At 38.7% G+C, this 23397-nt stretch overlaps 2 protein-coding genes across 3 annotated transcripts in view; one reads left to right on the top strand and one right to left on the bottom strand.

Annotated features, from left to right (window-relative positions):
- The first annotated feature begins 3445 nt into the window (after positions 1-3445).
- On the top strand, positions 3446-18212 carry LOC763111. The gene is made up of 7 exons (XM_011670441.2): positions 3446-3622; positions 11311-11460; positions 12011-12294; positions 13329-13413; positions 13797-13997; positions 14488-14581; positions 15123-18212. Exons 1-7 carry the CDS (start codon positions 3604-3606, stop codon positions 16384-16386), a joined length of 2097 nt encoding a protein of 698 aa, XP_011668743.1. The 5' UTR covers positions 3446-3603; the 3' UTR covers positions 16387-18212.
- A 1194-nt stretch (positions 18213-19406) lies between these two features.
- Positions 19407-23397, bottom strand: part of LOC579258 (collagen alpha-1(XXII) chain) — a 50102-nt gene continuing 46111 nt past the window's right edge. For both annotated transcript variants that reach the window (XM_030982712.1, XM_030982713.1), the window contains exons 33-34: positions 22024-22101; positions 19407-21504 (exon numbers count right to left, since the gene is read on the bottom strand). In XM_030982712.1, coding sequence (XP_030838572.1) covers positions 21308-21504; positions 22024-22101 — 275 coding nt within the window. In that variant the 3' untranslated portion in view covers positions 19407-21307. The remainder of the gene's footprint in view (positions 21505-22023; positions 22102-23397) is intronic.

Here is a 23397-nt window from a genome sequence, read left to right as displayed (position 1 = left end):
AACATCATTCACACAAGCTGAACAAACTCAACCCCAAGTTTCGTGGTCAGAAATTCTAATAACATGCGTTGTTAGGTTGCTCTCTGCCGTGAATGATTCGCACGTCCCCGGTTCTTTCAACAGTATTAATGTTGTTATAGTTTTCTCAAGTGCTATGGCAACCAAGTAGATATTCCATGGTGATAGCCAGAAAAAATGACCGATGAGGTTACGAAGAGGGTGTTGACTGATGGGGGTGTAGCCCCCCTACGTGGCCCAGTTCATTGACCCCCAAGTCGGCATGGGGGCCGTAATGCTAAAGAGGGAGAGGGAGGGTTGAGGGAGAGGAGGAGAGGATGGGAGGGGGCGTGTCACCACGTAAACCGGAACTAAGCTGACTTTCTCAGCTATATGAATATTGTCGGTAGGTGCCAATATCGCCTCCCCCTTCATTTGCAACTTTCTTTCTTTCTTTCTTGCCTAATCCGTCGGTAATTTCGAATTATACTTATACTTATAGCCTACTTATATTTTCCTCGAAGTTCTAGGTTCTAGGTTTTCGATTTTCACTTATAGCCTATCACATGCGTTTATCTCTGATCATCATTTTAAAGAAATAGAAGTTCCAATCTATGGGCTCAGTGATCATCCCCCCCCCCCAAGCCCAAGCCCAAGCCCAAGCCCAAGCCCAAGCCCAATGGTTATCACATTATGGTCTATCTGTTGCTGGAGTTGAGTGACCATGTTTCCCTAATTTCATGATCACGCCACCTTCGGCTGACAGAAGGTATATAGGGGAGGTCGCATATTGCGTTGGTGTGGTGGAGATCAAAACTAAATAGGCCAGATTCTGGACTATCTAACCTTACATAACTATCCTTCAAATCCTCAGACTCAGACTAAATGTCAGACTGCTGTCGCATTATTGTGGCAACATTGGGTTTCCAGACAAAAACATCTTCAGTACTTCATCCTCCATTTCGTCATTAATAACGATTTAAAGCATTGCTTCTCACCCGAATCACGACAACAGGAAGGACGTCAGCGATTGTTTTCAACTGATCCCTTTTTTATCCATTGCAAATGTTTAATATTTGACTGAAAAGCCTATTTTTTGTTAATTGCAACGCAGAAGGTCTTCTCAGAGATTATCTTCAAATCCGATTATTTGTTATTGAAGCACGTCGAAGGGATTGGTACCTGATTTAAGTATCGTGGTAACTTCTCAAAAATAGAGACCATTCGTATTCTATTCTATCGAGAGATTAATAAAACACATTTAATGTCTCTTTCTCGCTTTTGTAGTTCTTTCGAGCTTTTGAGCAGGCCTATTTCGTTTAATGGAATGTTAACGAGTCTCGAAAGAAAGAGAAAAGCAACAACCACAAAAGGCAATGCGCCAATACTTTCAGAGACATTTCCGGATTAACTTCGTTTTATCAATGTGGTTACATTCGCTAAGTTTCTCTTTTCTCTGTCCGACTCTCTCTGTGTCTCTCTCTGTGTCTCTCTCTCTGTCTGTCTGTCTCTCTTTCTTCCTCCTCCTCCTCTTCCTCCTCCTCCTCCCGTTCTCTCTTGTTTCATTCTCACTGGCCTTATAGGTCCGTAGTTATTCACTCATTTGTATTCCTCTCCACCTTCTTTTATGTGTCTCTGCACCTTTCTTCCAGCCTCTCCCGTCTTATTTTTAGTTGAATCAAGAAGTTACTAGCCACTCTTGGTGGAATATATACTCGTGTTTTTTTTTTATTTTTGGTTCTACATTACTCGCATTTATCAACTCTCTCTCCTTTGTACTAGGTTTTAAGGTCGGATTACCGGGCGTAATACGAAAGCCAGAATGGCTCCATTCACCTCGTGTAGCATATTATCCTTCCAAAAAGCCCTGAGATGGATTAAAATCACTTAACTTCATCAATTTGCTTTCACTACTTTCAAAGAAACCTTAGACACGTCAGACGTGGCATGGCGAGCCAGGCCAGGCTTGACAACAAGCTCAATTCTCAATACACACAAATAAAAATGTAGCTCTCAGGAAAAGACCGAAGGGGAAAATAATTACAGGGATATTCTAAAGCTGGGACTGTGTTACATTAACAGTAAACAGTTATGCTAACCTGTTATATGAGCTCTGCCCCTTCGAATTTTCTACATTCAGATACGCATACAAAGTTACATGACAAAAGCTTTCCATTAAAAAAAGCACTGCTGTATTATGCTAGACATAGGCTACTTTAAGGTTTAAAGGTAAAGACCAGTTATGGTCATGCGATTGCATTGTTAAAGAAACGTTGTGGAATCGATCAGAAAAGGTTGATCATCTAGCATCTAGCATCTGCAAGGTTCTGGAATCATCAAAATGATAAGAAATTTGGCCCATTCTTCGTAAAGTTACAAGCACTACACACAGAAAGATGTATATGGGACTACCCTATATCTCTCACAGACCATGAGAGAAACAAATTTACCAAATATATGAATTAGTAGGCGGTTTCCCGGCAAATTTTGTATCATCATGTATTAGTCAAAACATATTCTTTCACATGATTGGTAATGAGTGCTTTCATTTCATTTTTTGAAATTGGGGCGTTTCCAATACTGGTCTTTACCTTTAATACGATAATATGGAAGTTAATGGCAACGAGAGTACTTGTTACACTAAAGTTCACATGGGGTGCTGGTTGCCTCTGAATAATTGCGGAATCAACTGCGTCTTCTATGCGCCCCCCCCCCCCATCAAGCCTGAAAACCGAAGAAGGTCTTGAATGTGGTTTTAAAAACAATGTATCAATTTGTACAAAATTACTGCGTCTAAGATGTTGTTGGAAGTTCACAGAAATTTACCAGAGAGGGGAAAGGGGGATATGATGATGATGGAGAAGACGAAGAGGAAGAAAAGGAAAAGAAGAAGAAGAAGAAGAAGAAGAAGAAGAAGGAAAAAAAAGAAGGAAAAAAAAAGAACGAAGAAGAAGAAGAGAAGAAGAAAATTGAAAAAAAAAACTAAATAGGAAAGAGGAGGACAATTCTGACGGAGGGGCTCTCACCTCTCATTTTCCCAAATCAAATGATACAATTATTTTGTCCTTAGCTTTCGGGCATCATTTTACCCATGTTTTCCAACATTGCTTTCAACGAGACCTCCTACTTTCAGCAGTCACTTCTCATAAGAACGCCGCTCATAGTCAGCAGTGTTGGGATCTCCAAAACATAATATCTAGAGGGTTAATGCCTTGAGCTCGGCGGGTAGTTAAATTCGGACTATTTGCTTTCCTCTATTTTTTACCGCTTCTTCTATAGACTCGTCTTATTTTCTCTTTTATCGTCTTCTTTTTCTATTTTTCTCTCAGTCGTCCACATAACAAACATACAATGTTGATTGTTTGAGAGGAAAATATACTATTTGAATAGGGGAGAGCCATTAGTACTTTACAGGGACTTGTTTGCCAATGCTTTTTTCTCTCTCTCTCTCAAGGGTATTGGGAAGCTTATTTGTGATATTGTGAGCGGATCTGGTCAGGAATTCGGCAGGAGTAGTGTTGTGTTGTCTGTTGTCGAGTAAAGACCACTGGGAATATTTTCAGCGTATAGCAATTTAATTGATATTTTGGATTCATATCAGGAGCCATGACCAAGACACACGAAGGTAAATGACATCTGTGTTTTCCTTTTGTGCACTCTTTTGGTTGGATTAATAGTTTGCGTATTTAACATTTTCCTACATATATTGTCGGCCTGCTTATTCTCTTTAGTTTGTTGCCAGTCGCCACAAACCCGGCCCACAATGTACATTTTTTTTCCGACAGCGTTTTACCATGAACCTACTACGGTTCTACGAGGGAACGATAACTTTAAGAAAGATGGTTACTGTACTGTACAAGAAGACAAATAAGATATATTTGTTGATGTGTTTGATATTTTTGTTAAAATGTTCACACGAATTTGTTTTTCTTCTTTTAAAATAAAAAGTGAAACTTTAGAAGGAAACCCCTGTACAGTAGTCCCGCAGTATGTTAGTAATTCAAATACATCTACTCCTCTAATTTCTACCAGTATAATGTCCACAATAATTGTCGACAATTACAAATTATCGGAAGCAATATACTTGCTCTTTTCATTTTTCATATCTTACGGCGACAACATGCAGCAGGACAGCACAATGGATGTCGCCCAGGACAATAGACTATCGATGTCCCTCTATTGTTTATTTGCAGACAGTAATGCTTTCGCTCGGCCAAGCGAATTTGTCTAATGAGGCTGATAACAAAGACACGTGCTTTGGTCAATGCAATTTTAGAATAATTACCGAACGTTTTGCCCCTGCTGTTATAATTTTCCATTCCCTTGAAAACGGTATTTAGTCAATACTATCCTCCCCTCCCCGATCAATTGATGGCCGGTGCCTGTTTATTGAACTTCTGTCAATTCGAAATCTCGTTTATGTAAATGTCAATGTTTCTCCATCTGTATTTGCAGCACGGTTGTGTTAATTATGTACAGTAGTGAAAGTCTGGAGCTATTAATTTAGTTAGAAATATGTAAGGATGCGTAAGAAAACATATTTCCATTCGTGGGGGGGGGGGGGGGGGGGGGAGGTACTGAAATATGATTTTTGCTACCCGCGTGCCATAAACTACATGTTTAAGTAATTTTGTTTTTGTGTTTGTTTCGTTTCATCGTTATTTTTTTTTTTTGGGGGGGGGGGGTGGAGGCGGGTCAAACCGGAGTGGGAAACGACTCCACTCTGCTTATCTTTATTGTAGACCTTTAAGTTTAAAAAAATCAAAACATAGTTGTTGAATGATTGCTTGTAAAATAGCTACATCAATAAATAAACAAGCAAACATATAAACAAAGTAATACATATATTCTCGCACTAAACGGGGAAACGAAAAGTGAGCAACGGCTATGCAATTCTATTGTGTACACATTATGACAAACCCCAAACCGCCCTTTTGATGGACTTTGATTGACACATGTCCGTTTTATTCTATGAAATATATAAACTATTGACATCTGGTGTAACAAAGGCGCCACCACCAGTAGAAATATTCTTATTTGTCATCGTGATAACGATTTTTAATGCGTTTCGTTGTGTGTATTGAATGAAATAACCTTGTAGGCGGGCGATAATTAACAACCCATTATTAGAGTCTGCTCAGAATGAGGTCAGAAATGGATGAAATTATTATTGGAAAATGACCATGTTCTTTTGTATTTGTGTATTTGATTGCGAGGGTGGCGCAGAGAAAAACTGATAGGGTCTATGTTGATCTTTTTGTGTTGAACCATGGACTAGGTCCGGTCCATGACTGAACTCGCCCACTTGCATATTTGGGGGCTTAACATTTAATTGGACAACGTTCGATTGGAATCCTTAAATATCTCAAATTTCAATCCAAGTTAAATATATACTGGCTTCACACTCTCATTTCTTTCCATCGTTGATAATATATAATGTATATTAATTATTTTCTATATTTCTTCATTTTCTTGTTTACTGTTTGTAGTGTGCTTGCCAATTTATGGTTTTCGTTTCGTTCTGTGCTTTATTTGTTTTCTCTATTTACTGTTTTCATTATTATGATTTCAAGGGGAATCGCTGAGTTTTATTGCAATCCACTGTTTTTTAATGCGATTCCCAGGCACAATTTTATTATATATTATATCTTTGTATTTTATGAAATTGATATATGAAATTGAAAAAAATAGAGCTGAGTTTTATTACCGTGATTATAATTGTATGAAAAGGAAACACTTCCCTGCTTGTAACAAATCAAATATCAAATTTAGCTTTCATTTTCATCAGTCATGTTAGTTTCACACGAATGAGCCAATAATGTAGGCACCTTCTCGCCATTAGTTGAGAGTCGACGCATGAAAACCATGGCCGTTAAAGGAAACCAAAACCTTCATACTAAGTTACTTTTATTGTAAAGTTTAAAAGATTTGAATAAAATCAGTGAAAATTTGAAGAAAATCGGGCAAGGAATAAGAAAGTTAGAGCATTTCGAAATGACTAGTCACTAGAGGGCGGTATTCAATTTGATGACATCATCTGTGAACAACTCTCCATGCCTTTTGTACATAAAATTCACAATTTTTTTGTTTTCTTCGTATTTATTTGTGTTCTTGATCCGACTTCATAACATGTGAAGTAGAATATCATTTTGCATTCTATATCTTGCTTTCAAGGGAGTACATTATCTCAATCACAAGAAAGAAGGAAAAACATGAAATTTGATGTACAAAAGGCATGGAGAGTTGTCCACAGATGATGTCATCAAATTGAATACCGCCCTCTTGTGACTAGTCATTTCAAAAAGCTCTTACTTCCTTATTCCTTGCCCGATTTTGTTCAAATTTTCACTGATATTTTTCAAATATCTTAAACTTTACAATAAAAGTAACTTAGTATGAAGGTTTTGGTTTCCTTTAATGGATTTGTTGTGCTTTCAGTTAACACGCTACTGCTCTTGGTGAATGCTATAAGATTCGACCAACTTCCAAAAACATTTCCATCTCCCGAATATTCTCAATATGTTTTTCCGTTTCGTGTTTAAAGGTAAAGACCAGTATTGGAAACGCCCCAATTTCAAAAAATGAAATGGAAGCTCTCATAACCAATCATGTGAAAGAATATGTTTTGACTAATACATGATGATAACAAATTTGCCGGGAAACCGCCTACTAATTCATATATTTGGTAAATTTGTTTCTCTCATGGTCTGTGAGAGATATAGGGTAGTCCCATATACATCTTTCTGTGTATAGTGCTTGTAACTTTACGAAGAATGGGCCAAATTTCTTATCGTTTTGATGATTCCAGAACCTTGCAGATGCTAGATGCTAGATGATCAACCTTTTCTGATCGATTCCACAACGTTTCTTTCACAATGCAATCGCATGACCATAACTGGTCTTTACCTTTAATAAAACGAATATGACGAAATATTGAATACGGAGACCTTTGTCTATATCTATCATGATGCTATAAGCGCAATTATTCACACGTTGTCGATATCATTTAGACTCTAACTATCAATGTCAAAAATGTATCTGCAATCAGACCCAACCCGAGATATATAATTAGATGATTTAATTATCATCATCTCCTTGTTTAAGCATCTTCATTCTCTTTCTCTCAAGCTCCAGAGAAGGATTAAACCAGATTAGGTGGTCTGTTTTCAATCAATCCTTCATTTTTCAGGGGGTCGGTTTCATATCAAACGCTTGCTGATTTGATTTCCATCGCCATCAGCAAAAATTGTAGAGGGAAAAAAAAATCAACACAGCCGGGAAAGAAGTAGATGGAAATACCAAGTTGGAATATGGGAGCGAATAATAATTGTATTAAAGTGACGTCTAGTGAAATTAATGCTAAGGGGCAAATCGTGCCGGTCAGAAGAAATCGTGGCTTTTTTCCCCTCTCCCTTTTTCCTGGGACAGATCAGACTAAGAGTTATATGAAACAGGAGTGATTTTTTTCCACACCTTACTAATCCTGTTTGGAAATGCTTGCTTTCATACCTGTTCCAGATTTTGTCTGGCTCATTGTTTTGTCATCAAACATTCGGTGACGCATTGTTGGAATGATGTTATGAGACAAAGAAAAGGCGAGGCCGGAGAGCTTTGAAATCGTGGTAGGATTCGAGTTTCAGCTGCTAATATTAAGTTATGTTTTGTTCCTTTTTGTCCTTCTTCTCAAACCTTACACTGCACTTTTAATTGAATGTTAAAGCAACAAACTAATGTTGTCAAAGGTTTTTAATTACGATGAGGCACATTAGGCTCAGTGGTAAAGCAGTGGTCTCGGAACCGAGAGGTCATATGTTCTAAACCATGACGATGCGGTAGTGCCCTTTTGGGAGGCATTAATCCTCATTACCAAGTCCATCAGAGAGGACTTAAAGCCGCCGGTCCCCTGGTCAGTAGTAAGGTAAAAAAAAAAAAAAAAAATTGTCAGCCATTTTAGAGAATCACAAGGGGCTACTAGTATAGATATGATCAGATCCTCAAGAATCTATATTATTCACAGAATAACTTATGAAATTAAAACAGCAAGATGGTGTTATAAGGCAAACTTTCTATTGGGCACTTCATCTAGCTAATTCTAGTGATTTTAAAGGCAATGAACCACGTATGTTCAATTTAAATCTCAGTCGTAAGGACACCCCCCCCCCTTAATCACAAAATGAATATGAATTCCATTGTTTCGTCACAGCTTTTCTCCGTCGCTGTCACAACATGATTGCCCCCATGTATCATTCCGTGTTAACTTTGCTCCAAGCATTCTGTAGCCTAAACTCGTGTGATGATGATGCGTTGATTCAGTTGCTTTGCCTGCATGTCACACACCTAATTACGTTAACTGTGCCAGGCACAAAGGATGATGGACGGCTCACTAAAAACGGGGAGAAAAGGGCCTTTTTACCAATCTTCGCGACATCCCCATTGATCACCGATGTTCTCAATCATGTCTCGGACTCTCAACCTTCATCTAAGCATTACGATCTGACATGAAAACACATTAGAAAGAGAGGTCATATAAATCGGTTATAGTTTCTAGCGACCAATCTTAGTTCGGGTCATCTATGACAAGAAAAAATGAAATAATATATACGTCGGCTTCTCAATTAAATGATTGAAATCCACATTTTTCCGTGATATGGCTCACACTGCTCTTTGTTTAATTCCTGGCATTTATCATAAATAAATGATTAAATATGTATTGTTAATTTAATGTTGTACTGTTGCTCCTCCAGGCCCCGCCCCTTCCATCACCCTACCCCTCCCCCTTCCCCTCCCCCTTCCCCTCCCCTTCCCCTCCCCTTCCCCTCCCCTTCCCCTCCCCCTTCCCCTCCCCCTCCCCCTTCCCCTGCCCAAACGGAAATTCATGCTGCGCGAAGGGTGCTATATACTTGACGTAGAGGTTCCTACATTTCACTTCTTAAAACATTTTAAAGGGGCTTTGTTAATGAAATACAGAGTTCCTGACGAAATTGCTTTTTACCCCTCGTTTATTTTATCCCTACTTAGTTTGACTTGAGTGTCACATTGGGGCACCCAGTCCATGTACTGACTGTAAGCTTAGGGTGCTGTAGTTACAGCTCTATTGATCACAACTCGTTGAATACCCCTGACCTAATATACCCAGGTTGCTCTATTCATAACTTCCAGAGCCTTTGGGAGTGTTATATTAAAAACATCGTTCAAACTCCGTCCACTGACTCTCCTCCTGACTTCCATTCAAACCCTACTCCTGGCATCACTTCTATTTCTCCTTATATTTTGCTCCTCTCGTTTTTAATTCTATTCCAACTGGATTTGTCATGTCACCTAAGGCTTATAATTCTTTGTTTGGAGGAGAATTTGACAGGCGGTGATCCGGTGATTGGCCGGTAGAATGCCAATTAAAATTTCGCACTTGGTTTCGACTCGCTGCTAACACGAGTGTTGACTCCGAAGATGCAAGAGTCGCTACCAAGGAACATTTCTGGAGACTCTCGTCTGCAGTGGAGTCTTAGCAAAAGAGCTGGACTGTGTAAATAGGAATCTGTTTTATGCGGGGTTAAAATGCACTGGTAGAAAAACAAAATTACATCTGAGTATGATCTGTACTCTGCATAATGTTTACTTTCACCTGTTTTGTTACCGTTAAACCTTTGTGTTAGTATTACCAACACATGTAGAAGAGAGGTGCAAATGTGAGAGATTGGACCTATTAGGCCTACATATATTAAAACTGTTCGTTTTCTTTGTTGTGTCAATACAAAGTAACATCATAACTTGTGTTACTGTTACGTTAATGTGACATTACAGAAGTATTACATAGTTCCAATACGCTGAACACTAGGCACCAGATGCAGGTGTATTATAACATGTCTAAGTTAAGGGAGGAAATGCTCATGTTTCTTTCGCATCTTCATCCAGAATAGGCAAATCAGGTGACGTAAAGAAAAACAAAATGCTACTGGCTGAGAAAATATTACTGGCTGAGAAAATATTAGTTTACTTATGCTTTGTAGCACACGCCCTCTGACGGTGTAGCAACCTTGATACGTTATTTCGCTGATACGATATTTAGCCTGGTGAGCCATGCGTCGTGCGTGGATGAGGTAAAGCAGCACAAACACGAAAATCCACCTATATGATGAGAGATATTGGATGTAATTGGAAGATTAAGGTACATCTCAGCTTCTTCCGCTGGACTTTAGTGAATTGGGGTGTGTACAAGAGGAGACGGAAGAGTGTTTGAAAGCTGTCGATATATCGTCTCGTCTGCAACGGAAATGAGAACGAAAAGAAGAGGAGAGAGGGAGCAATAACAAGAATGTGATACAGAGGTTAAAGAAGAAATGTAAATAAAGAGGATGGCATTCAGAAAGAAAAGAAGGGACGAAGAAGGAGAGATGATTATAAGTTGAGTTTTGCCTGAGAAGTAATGAGAAAGGAATGAGAACGAGAAATAGTCTGAAGTATGAAACATAATGAAAATATTTATAGAGATATGAACGAAGATGGCGCTGTTTTTCGAAGAAGGTCAGGCTCGTACCCACCCTTACTGTAATATTGTCCTATCATGTTATCACTTAGTTATGAAATCTAACTTGAGCGCTTGATACATGTACATGAGATTAAATTAATGTAAAATGACATCAGATACTTCTATAGTGACTCGGACTGACTCCCCATAATATAATCAGACTGGCTAATAATTTGTTGGCTAACTAGTAAATACATGTACATAAGTATTTTCAGAAAGACTTTGAGCTTCTCCACCATAGTCTATGAAATCCAAGAATTAATGATTTGAATTAAAGAGAAGGTTGAGTTCTGGGAAGAGATGAAAAGTAATTTGTGAGCATTACTCATTCATATTATGCAAGTGTGAAAGAACATCAGTTAAGACATGTTCCCTGAAAAGCATGGCTCTTCAAATGCCTTTATATTCTAAATATGCATGTAACATCGTAAAAATCGGGGGCCGGTTTTTTACGCCACGTGTTCGTGTAGTCCCATATACATCTTTCTGTGCAAGTGTTTTTAACTTTACCAAGACTTGGCCAAATTTCTTATCATTTTGATGATTCCAGAACCTTGCAATACACACAAATTCTTATATGCTAGATGATCAACCTTTTCTGGTCGGTTCCACACCGTTTCTTTCACAATGCAATCGCATGACCAGAACTCAACTTCATCTTTAAGGATACATGTTTTATGTTCCATGATTGTCTCTATCAGGATATGGACAATGTAACTTGAATCTTGAATGATATTTTCAGACCAGCTCTAAACTCTACCATTTCCGTTTGTCTTCTTATCTTGCAGTGCTCTTTTCCTGTAACTTCGACACGGCTTGTGTGAACAGTATCCAACAGGAGAAGCAGAACGATGAGATCGACTTCAAGATCGGGGTGGGATGGCAAGGAGAGTGGTCCACAGGTCCAGAGACTGATCATACATTCAAGAATAGCACTGGTGAGAATCGGGGTTTTATTTAGATTTTTCGCTTAGGAATATTGGTCATAACATATACGCCTATCCCTTATTGTAAATTTAGGGGAGAAGTTCAACCTGATTTTAAGCAGAAAAATAAGAGGAATATGTCAGCGAAAGTTGAGCAAATTCCGATTGAAAATAAGAAAGTTATGAATTTGTGAAGTTGCAATCAATCAAACACAAGTTAGCATCTATGTGAGTATCTTGCGAGGTCCCCTCCCAACTCCCAAGTGCTCTGTACAAAAAAAAAAAATCATAAATGTTATATGCAAACATTGGGAAAATTGTTTTCTATGCAAGATACGATGTGCGGAGCTTGCTTTTTGTACAAAATTAACGTGCTTTGACAGGGGTTATCTTTGGAAAATATCTAAAAGTAGGAAATCTCTTGGAATTTGATTCCTAAAAAGTTAGTCTTCGATCGAAATTCAATTTATTAGTGATGGTCGTAAATAGATGTAGGGCATAGCAATGTGTCGACCTGCTAGTATACATTGTAATATATATGATTGTCGTTTTATTCCATCAGGCAAATATTACTTCATCGATGCGAATGCCAACAACGTACGGATGGGTGATCGCGCGGTCATCCACCTTCTCAACGACCAGCAGCGATTCCGCGAGGGCCACGCCCAACTGACCCTCTTCTATCACATGCTTGACGGCTACGGGCCCAGGAATCAGATGGGGACACTCAACGTCTACATGGACTGCGGAGGGACAAGGAATGTGACCTGGTCGGTAGACGGCAACCAGGGCTATAATTGGAATGAAGTCGTCATCGAACTCCAGTGCGATCAGCAACCCGTACAGGTGAGTTGTAAACCTTTAACACTTCTGCTTTATTCCATCGGAGGAGTTTTTTTGTCGTTGTTTAAGGCGCTTAATGCGTCAGTCATTCCTAACACCATTATTTTTTCTCTATTTACTAAACGATTGATGTCAGTACTTTCCTCTTTTTACAACCAATAAAGGCCAGTTTACATAATGATAACAGATAATATAGCAACATGCATTTCAAGTACATCCTACTCTTGCCGTATATTTTTTGGTCAGTCTAAAAAGGCGTTGTCTACCGAATTTGTAGCACTATTTTGCATTGTGTGTTGCTAATTGAATAATTTGTTCCTCTTAATATTGTTAGTGTATGCCTTTGAGCGGTAGTCTGTTAATTGGGGTAGTATTATTGTATGTATAATCTTGCATATCGGCACAACATGTGTTTTTGCGGTATAATGTGATCACGTGATGGCTGTTTTGGCGCCAAGCTGGACACAGCTCAATATTCTTTCACGGGTGAAGGGCGAAGTGATTTCCGCCTTCCTTTTCACCATCATCATCATCTCGCTCTCTCTCTCGCTCTCTCTTTCTCTCTCTCTCGTCCCCTCCCTCTCGAGCCCCTGCGTCCCCTCTCTTTATACCTCCCTTTCCTGCTTTTCAACTCTCTCATTCTCTCTGTCCCTCTCTCCCTTCCGAGCCCCTGTGTCCTTCTCTTTATACATGTACCTCCCGTCCCTCTCTTCATCTCCCTCGTTCTCTCTGTTCTTCTATCCCTCTCCCTCCCGAGCTCCATTTCCCCCCTCTTAACCCCCCCCCCCCCCCGTCTCTCTCTCCCTCTCAAACTGCTGTTCCCCTCTCTTTCTACCTCCCTCTCTTCATCAGCACTCCCTTTCTCTGCCATCACTCTCCTGAATCATTAATCTATATTCAAACGTTTTACGAACGTACGCTACAAGTATTGAACATCTTTCGATTTTTTAAAAACATAATATCTACTGTGGAATGAAACAAAGTGGTATAATTATGATTGATTCAATAATAATGACACTCTTTGTTTTTCTTTGTAGGTTTCTATCGAGGCAGTACGAAATGGTGTACAGAGTGATATTTCCATAGATGATGTCCAACTCATCGATATATTTGAGGGTGATCGTAAGTATTAATGTCATGTAATTGTTTACTATTAGGTAGAACAGGAGGAGGAGGAGGAGGAGGGGGGGGGGGGGTGGGGGGAGTCAGACTATTTGCTGTCAAATTTCCTATGATAATAATACACGTTTTTGAGGTAAACCATTGCATTTATCTATGAACCAATGATTGGATTAGTTACACAGTGATTGAAACACCGATGTAAACATGTAAAGAACACAACAAATTTGTATAGTTGAAATTCAGAACTGCATCCTTACTTCAGCCTCATATATCTGAGCCTGTTCTTGGCAGATATTCAAATTTAAAAGTAATAAAGTGATATATTATATAAGGATCTTCTAAAAATGTTTCTTATCACGATTGTTATTGTTCCTCTTTTCCAGCCCTTCCTCCAGCAACTCACAGCACTTTATCCAACGTTCCCAGCTCATCCCGAAGCACACCCCCACCGTCCCGTGGTATTTCAGGCTCAACTCTTCTGACACGCCCAGGGATGGGAGGAGGTACATCAGGGCGTACCATCATGCCCGGTGGGTCGGGGAGCATTACACCACCACCTGTTGGAGGCTCAAATAATGGACTTGGTAAGGACCGAATGAAAATGAACATTTGCCCCTACGTTCAGGATTTTCTTTGTCCAGGGAGTGGCGAGGGGGATAGGCACACAGTATGAATATTTGATAAGCAAAGCTAAATTGTACCAAACAAAGTCTTCCAAAAAGTGTTTTCTTAGGGGGCGGGGCTAGGGTATGTGCCCCTATTTCACCTTTGGTTGAGCGATGATTTTGACAGCTCTCTTTCAGTCTATGAATATATTGTTCTGTTTCTTTTCTTTGTTACTCCACCAAAGGGGGCAGTATGCTATAAAACAGGGATAAATACCACAGTTTTATAAATATGTTGCTTTTTATTGAGTTACAAGAGATATAGGTCTTCCTGGATGAAAGCCATTTATTTGTGGAAAGAAATTAAGAAAAAAATTGAAATGGCCTTCCAGTGATAATTTGTTGTTATGTAGTTGGCATGAATAAACCTCACTAATGGAAAAACTGTGTATCTTTTATTTACATATAGGTCTGGACATCATCGTCCCGATCGCAGCGGCAGCCCTGGTAGCACTCATCCTCATCATCATCCTCGTCGTCGTCCTTATCATTCACAGGCAGAGGTAAGTAAACCACTGCATTTTAATCATCTTACTTCACACCCAAATCGTCACACAGAAACTGTAATATCACATAGTATATTTGTAAAGCGCTTAGAGACATTTGTATTAAGCGATATAATATTATTAGTAGTATTATTATTATTATAGCAATATGTCTTCTCTGAGCTAATCCGTAAAGAAAACGGGTTAAACTTTTAAAATAATCAGACAGTTCGGAAAAAAGGAAGCAATATAGTGGACGCAAGTGTGAAATGATATCTTTGATATACCATTGGGACATTCAGATAGTTTAAGGTTCATCCAAACACTAAGATTTACGAGAAAAACTATCCTTATACAATCTTAGTTTTGTTCAATCATTGTATCGCTTTGTTTTAATTTTGAAACTTTACAAAAGCCATATTTTAAACCATCATGTCAGAGTTGTTCTGTCCTTTTATGCAATGATATGAATTTAAATGTCCAGTTTGAATAGGAAGAAGAAAAAAAAGCAGATACTAAACGAAATTATTTTCCTCTGTATTCTTTTTTTTTAAATCAGGAAATCAAGCAAAGCTGGCGGAGACACACTTGAACCCCCATCGCAGCTCTACGAGAACAACATCTTCGCAGACGCCTCTCCAGATCGCAAGTACGAGTCGCTTCAACGTCCTCTATCTAACTCGGATCGCATCTACGAGGAACTCAACCACAAGAACTCCACCATGCAGATGCGACCGAAGGGCGTTCCTGGAACGCGCATCCCACTTCAACCCAGCAGGATGAATAGCCAGGTACCACCAGCTATGCGCCGCAGCATGCCTGAGCTTGGGGACAACTTCTACGATCGGATTAACGATCGCGTCAATGAGCGGGTTGTCGGTGAACGCGTCCCTGTGGAGTCGATGACGTTGGATAACAACACGTCGAGGGTGGACAATAGTCATAATAGTTATATTGATAGAAGTCACACTTACCACCCTGGTGTGCGGGGAAGCTACCCGGAAGACCACCCATATTTTACACTCATGCCCGATGTGGTGTCTTCGACAGCGTTTCAAGATGATCGTATCTTATTCACCATCCCACCACCCCCGTCTTCCACCCCACCCCCACTACCACCACCCCCTCGGGATTACGACTACGGCCGACCTCTTGCCTCAGGGATGATCGAAGAAGAAGAGCTCAACGAATACCATGATGTGCTCGACGTGGACAAGCGACGGCCGTTGTCGATTAACTCTGATTTTGATGATGAGGATGGTCTAGGTCGACATCGTCTAGCGATGGATATGGTGGCTGATAGGGGTTTTGAGATGGGGAGTGATTTGAGACTGAGCAGAGATACAGATATCAGCGGCAGGATGGATCTCGACTTTGATATGGACGTTGATATGCGGATGTCTGCAGATGGCGAGGCTGACATCCATAACGTGGACACGCTCGAGATGCCACGTGCGGTGGGTTACGATCGAGGCCGTGATCGTCGGAGCCGTGACATGGAGCTTGAAAGAAACCTCGACCACCCGCATTCTCATCCTCATCCACATCCCCATCCTCAATCTCACCCCCACCCCCACCCTCACCCTCATCCTCATCCTCATCCCAATGCTCATCCTCATCCTCCTCCTCCTATTCATCAGCGATATGGAGGAAGCCTAGGCAGCATCGACAGAAGGAGGAACGTCGTCGCTGATAACGACGTCGAACAAGAACTCAAAGACTATGAACATCACCCATCTCCTTACCACCACATCGAAGAGGATCCACAGGGTCACATACGAATGGTCAATCTCAACTATTCACCGTCAGTCGTTCATGTATAACATATACATCGTACATGTATGTACAGTTTCAACACATTCACGTTATGCCTCAGCTATTCTTTATTTCATTGTTGAAATAACGATGTGCTCATTTTTCGTACCGTACTCTTTCTTTCGAGCTGCCAGTACAAAAATCTTCTTGTCAACTTTGAAGCATTTCATTTGGTTGCTCCAACGAACTTAAGTACTAGCCCACGGAGCCTGCCATAGAAGAAAGAACGAACTTTTATATAGACAAGAAGTTGTTATTGTATGCAGCCGTGTTTGGAGGAAGATGTTCCGTAGTGTGTCTTCACGAATGAGGTAATAAGAGACCGCTTAGGAGATTGGAAATTATTGATAACATTGTATAATACGCAACTACTTTTTTGATACATAGATATTCATTGACATATTTTCATTACCTATATAAACCTATCAAATGAATTATGAAAGAATATATTGTATAGCTATGGTGATTGAGTACAAGTTTTCGTAGTAAGCTAATATGTTTATTGTATTATTCCTTGAGTTATGCTTTCAAGTTTCAACTATGGAGGAGATGAGTTTCTACCTGACTATTATGTACTTTTGTGAACAATAAGTTAAAGCACAATACTTGTGTCGCAGTGATATCCCTTTTATCACTAATAATCATTGCGATGACTTTGGTATACTATGGATTCAGTTACGCGTTTTGATGAATTAAACGCAAGAAGACTTGCCCCTATATTGTCTTGCCCAACTTACGCCAACTATGATTAATTATGTCCCGTAAGTTCTCGCTTATTCTTCCAGAAAAGGGAACATTATTTCACATGAAGTTGCTTGCTTGTTTTTGTGTTGCTCCTATAGTTTCCTTTACATTCACGGAACAATTTCGATCAAAACCGTACATCGAAACAAAATCAAGACGCCAGATTTAAAATGAAGGCCGAGTTCAGAAAAAGTTCAAATATATTTGCTCTCTCATTTCGGTTATGTGGAGGAACTTTAAAGTAGCAATGTAACGTCGCAAAGACTTCTCTTAAAATGTTTTCATATCCATCTTTCGTTTTGTTTTATTGCTTTTCACATGCGGTGTTTTTGCTAACCTAAGTCATTGAAATACAACGTCTCTAATTTATCTTTTCATAACCTTTTCTGTATATGTTCGAGCAAAACTCAATTTGTAGCTTGTTATTGGAAAGAGAGATGTAAATGTAGACTTAATTTGTTTCGATTGTTTTTTTCCAGGATTATTTGTCGGAAGTTATCGGGAACTCCAAAAGCAAATAATTTCGATTCTATTTTGAGAGAATCAAACAATATGTTAAGCCAGCGAATGATTTTACATTAAATCATATTTTCATTGTCATAAAGGAAATGCGATATTTCTTCGTAATTATTCATTGCTGGAAACATGTCATAACTCAGCACTCAGTAATGATGCATTTCGCTGTGTGCACAGTGCATGTTGTAATGTAATTTAATGAAATAAATATACTGGAAGAAGGTACAGAGAAAGCTGCCGCAAATGGATAAAGACAAATAAAGTGTATATCAATTGTTAGCAAGAGCTTTCGAATTTCAATTTCACTAGCCTGTATTAAAGGTATCATACACCTACCAACTTGTAGAAGTGGAATTTCGCAAATAATGAATGATTCGCATAAAAAACCAAAGGCGTAGTGTCATTTTGTAGATATTAAGTCAATGATTATACATCTCATCATATTTTTTGCTTTGTATTTTGTTTCATTTTGACTTTGTTTGTGATATATGTTTACAGATTTGTTTATATACTTGGTTTAAGGCAATTACTAACGTTTTGGGGAGGGGAAACTACTGTGTTGGAAGACGAATACGTTGTACAGCTAGTTTTGAGATATACAATGAAAAATTTACCAGTAGTTGTAATTATCATAAGCATTTTTTTCATGTTCATGTTTTGGAGCCATTCTTAGTAACGTTTACATTTTAATATGTTCTTTCATCACGTTTTATTTTTCATCTCCAGAATCATGTCAGCTCTTTACTCTCTATATATGGTCCGTATTCTACTAATTCAGTTAAACCCGACTCTGGGTCTAAGAAAAGGTTTTAAAAATATTTTAAAAAATCATTTAAAAACAAACCCTTTTTTTAAATCTGATTTCGAACAATATGGGTCTTTATGTATACAGGAGTGAAAATCCTCCGGATAATTCATTCTCTCAGAAGTCGCAGTAGGTATTGGGGGGGGGGGGGGGTAGATTCAACCCCCAAATGAAATGATCCTTGTTTGAATCCTAAAAGAATTGATTAACACTCCTCTTCATTAATCGATTATTACTTTAATAGCTGAATGAATAGACAAAGCGCAAAATTTAAGAGAACATTATAAATGTTATAATCGGCTGAAGAACTAATTTTACTTTTCCTCCAGTTTACATTTTGTTCGTTCGGCTAGACCATTTGTTTGATTGATTTGTATAAAACAAGATATCGAGTTTTTGTTTGCTTGTTTTCGTATCGACTTTATTTGGAATATGTTAATGTACTAAGTAAATAAGTCACCAAACATGTGTTGTAATAAAATATGACATACCAAACACTTTCATGCAAAAGTTGATCACGTTATCTCTGTGTTGTTTTGTTGATGTATGGGTGTTCTTTGTTTGGTTGGTTTTATTTATTATTTTTAATTTTTTTAAATAGTTAATTAATTGTTTTTTTTATTTTTTATTTATTCATTTTTTTATTATAATATAATTATTATTATCATAATTGTTCTTTTTAATAATTTTTTTTTTTTTTTTTTTTTGGGGGGGGGGGGTAATAAATTTGATGCAGATGACATCTATACGGATGATGATGACGATGATGATATATGATGGTAATGATGGTGATGATAATGACGATGATAGTGATGATGATGATGATAGCGACGATGATGATGACTATGACTTGACAATAATCATCTATAATGGGGTGTCATTTACCACATGTAATTTCAAACCGTCAACTCCATAAACGGCCGACATTCTGACCTCAAAAAATGAAAGAAAATTGAGGATATGTTATGTTTCCAAAGTTTTATTGAAAAAACTGCAACTGCCTATAAACATCATGAATATTTGATATCATTCAGAGTGCTACAATCCACACATGCGATAGTTAATCCCAGTCCACAAATGCCATAGTCTGTTAAGCTTATGGAAAAGGTACATGCCAAAATCCTTGTTTCATTGCTCTTTCTAATAACAAAATGAATCTTTAAATTCAACATACTGTATGGGTAAATTTCTCTTGACAGATTCATTAGGGACTTTTAGATTTGCGTGGACTGATACGTGTGACTTCCATTCAAGGCAGTGCATTAAAAGGAAGTCGATCGTAGCAATCCACGTTGTCGTTCGGCAATTCTAAAAGTCCCTATTGTCTACCTGGTTTAAAGACATGATAAACGTTGAAATCTACAAAATATAGCACCAATCGTGAATAAGGCACAATATGCACAACAAACGATGTGAATGTCCAGGCCATTATCATACAAGTAATATTCCGGTTCTACAAAAGAAATGAGAGTTTGCTAAATTTCACGAACATGAATAACTACTACGAAATGATTATGTATATGCAGCACCACGGTATTACAAGATAAGCAGTCAATATTGTGCGAATCGCTTGAACAATGTTGATATCATGACTTCAAGAGCTCTTTATATTCGCCCTCGGCGCCTTTTTTTGGACAACGTATGTTAATATCCATTGGTATTAAACGCGAAGGTTCACATCAAAATTAGGGTTACATCACTCACCTTTCTATTACAATTATAAAACAAGATTATAATAATACAGTAAATATCTATTCTAGTGCTAACGGCAGTATAATGCAATGATTTTTATTTACAAATGAATTAATGTAAGGGAAAAAAGGGGAGAATAAAATGATAAATCGTTATGTGTTAGAATGTAAGATAACTATAGCAATATATTCACAAATCGATGCTAAAATATCAAGTGATCTGCCATTATCTAGATACATAGTACGGCATAAGTGTAATGAATAACGCAATAACATTTTAACAACATTCATGACATTATGAATATGATAAATAAACAGAAAATCAGCTAGACAGCTATCGTTAAAAGTGTCTAAAATCTAGAGTAAGCAAAGTCGACCTCTACAGTTACATCGCCTTGTTAACCTAAGTGACTTTGAATATATGATGCCGGTTTTAATACGCCTCGATGTTGATCTATGAAAATAGGAACAGCCATAGATCAAGCGACGGAAGTACATTTATTATTTTCTTCCGGGTGATTTGATCAAATGTTGGTCTAAGTAAGAAATATGGTGATGAAAGATAATCACCTTGCAAAAACTTGGAAACAAAAATTAAATTAACTGGACAAAGTAAAAACAAAAATCGTAATAAATCAGATAAAACGATATCACTTTATCCGGCTATGATTTACACTTCTTATACGCATACACACACAAAATTCGGAAATAATATTTACACATATTTTACGCCGGAAGCAAGATAGACACGCGAAATGTAGAAATAGAAAACGTTAAACACTTTTCGGTCGGCCCCTTAGCATCCATTGGTCCTACGATCATTTTAACTCGTTTACGCATTACCTTTTATACATCGTCAGTAAAGGCAGATAATAAAGGAAACAATTCTAGATAAAAGGTAACGAACTTAAAATTAGGTTTATTCAACAGTTCAGTTTGGGACATTTTTTCAGGGTTTATCTGTCTCTCTCAGATTACAGACTTTTAATGTCGCATCCAAGCAATTTCATTTTTTTTTATAGCATTAAGCAAATAATAAAACATGCTGTGGAAAATAGCAGCCATAACTTATTAAGTGCTAATGGTTGGGTCAGCACTTTTGGTGAAGTGTAATGCCATTTTGCCGTTTTTCGCAGACGACAATTGCTTTGCTTCTATCCCATGATTCCGAAGCTAACCCTTGTTATTAAGGTCTATTGCTGGTGGTATCTGGAACGGATAGGTCCCCGGGGCGTAGTTGCAGTATTCGCAGAAACCAGGATCACCAACTTGACCGGACTCTCCCCTTTCTCCAGGTAGACCGGCCGGACCAGGAAAGCCGGGCTGACCATCTTTGCCGGGACGCCCAATACCTGGCTTACCTGGTAAACCTGTTCGGGTTGAAATGGGAGAATGACAGAGAGAAAGAAAGAGAGAGAGAGAGAGAGAGAGAGAGACTTATGTTTTCTTCAAAATACAAATATTCTTGAGGCATTGGAGAGACTGAATTAGTCTGTATGTGGTGTTTTGGTTGACTGAATGTTTGATCGTTGGCTCTCATTATAGACAGGTTCTGGGATCGATTCCTGCTCGGTGTCTGTAGCCTTGAACAAGGTGTTTTACCCATAATATTTCGTCACTCTAGTCCCAGGTATATTAAATGGGTATCAGGCAATGCTGATGTTATAATAATAATTTACAGGTTCTTCTGCAGGAAGAGAAATATGAGGCTACCCCCGAGTAAATAAGACCAGGGACCCGTGTCACAAAGCCCTTTTTCAATGACAAATAACAAAAATCAGTGACAAATCTGCTAATAACCAATCAGAAGCAAGGATTTCAGTAGCTTATAACACAAACTGTCATTTGTCACTGATGACGTTTTGTGAAACGGGTCCCAGATTTCTTACCTCTTTCTCCCGGTGCTCCGGTAGGACCGGTATATCCTTGTCCTCTGTCTCCTTTCTGGCCCCTAGAACCACGTGGACCTGGAGATAGGTAAGGATAAAACATTGAGAGATATTATAAAGTATCAACCAAAAGGTCAACTCAAATATGACTATGATGATATACTCAAACAGAATTTAAAGAGAAGGTTGATTTCTGGAAAGAGGTGAAAAATAATTTGTGAGCATTGCTCATTCTTATTATGCTAGTGTGGAAGTACATCAGTTAAAGGCCCACTGCACTACTTGTAGCTACTTGCGCTCTCTATATAACAAACAATGCCTAATCGGTGACCATTGGTCCCCCATGATCCTCTTTTTCTTATGTTAACTGAGAGCTGAGTTGATGAGATAACCATCTGTCCAGTGACCTTGCAGGCCAGTCTAATCCCTCCTGTAAACTACGGCAGATAAGTTTGTCATGTTCCCTGAAAAGCATGGCTCTTCAAATGCCTTCATGTTCTAAGTATGCATGTAACATCGTAAAAATCGGGGGCCGGTTTTTTACGCCACGTGTTCGTGTAGTCCCATATACATCTTTCTGTGCAAGTGTTTGTAACTTTACCAAGACTTGGCCAATTTTCTTAGCATTTTGATGATTCCAGAACCTTGCAATACACACAAATTCTTATATGCTAGATGATCAATCTTTTCTGGTCGGTTCCACACCGTTTCTTTCACAATGCAATCGCATGACCAGAACTCAACTTCATCTTTAAACGTGCTGATACAACATTCACCCCACCACCTATTCAGTTTGGGATTTTAAAGGGAGTGTGTCATGACGAGACTATGCGTCTTTCCCGTGGACCTACTCGGGGCCAATCGGGGACTACGAACGACGCGACCGCAGCATGCACGTGCATGCAACATACGCGAAACCGAAGCGCGAGGAGAACTTTGGTCTGTTTCGCGAACGCTAGCGCGCGCTGACCCAGTTAATCAAGTCCATTCGTTAACGTGCAGTTGTCCGAAAGAAAACTAAGATGGCGTTGACCAGTATTTCCCATGATACACTCCCTTTAATGGCGTTGGACCAAATAGTAAAAGATAAGCATCTTTGACTTGTTGGGGGAAGTTCCTACCCGCAGGACCGATCTTGCCATTTGCACCCAACAAAATTGAAGACCAGTTTTTACCCTAATCGGTAAATTTTGCCGTTGTTGTTATTGTTGTTTGATTTTTGTTTTTGTACTTACTGGAAAGTAATCGGTAACTCATTTCTTCGAAAATATGGTCCTACAACCCCCTCCCTTTTGAGATGGTATAGCGGTTCTTTGATCGAGCTTTCAAGGCGTATGGCATTTTTCAAGATTATGTCAATATTAACTGATTGTG

Source organism: Strongylocentrotus purpuratus, unplaced genomic scaffold (genome assembly GCF_000002235.5).
Source record: "Strongylocentrotus purpuratus isolate Spur 01 unplaced genomic scaffold, Spur_5.0 spur5_scaffold_13, whole genome shotgun sequence".
NCBI classification, from domain to species: Eukaryota; Metazoa; Echinodermata; class Echinoidea; order Camarodonta; family Strongylocentrotidae; genus Strongylocentrotus; species Strongylocentrotus purpuratus.
This window is presented reverse-complemented; position numbering and strand designations above follow the sequence as displayed.

Excerpts from the sequence above, each read along its gene's own strand:
- LOC763111 (XM_011670441.2), top strand. Across the intron at positions 11,461-12,010 it reads TACATTCAAGAATAGCACTG|GCAAATATTACTTCATCGAT; the intron begins GTGAGAATCGGG and ends TTATTCCATCAG. Across the intron at positions 13,414-13,796 it reads CGATATATTTGAGGGTGATC|CCCTTCCTCCAGCAACTCAC; the intron begins GTAAGTATTAAT and ends CCTCTTTTCCAG.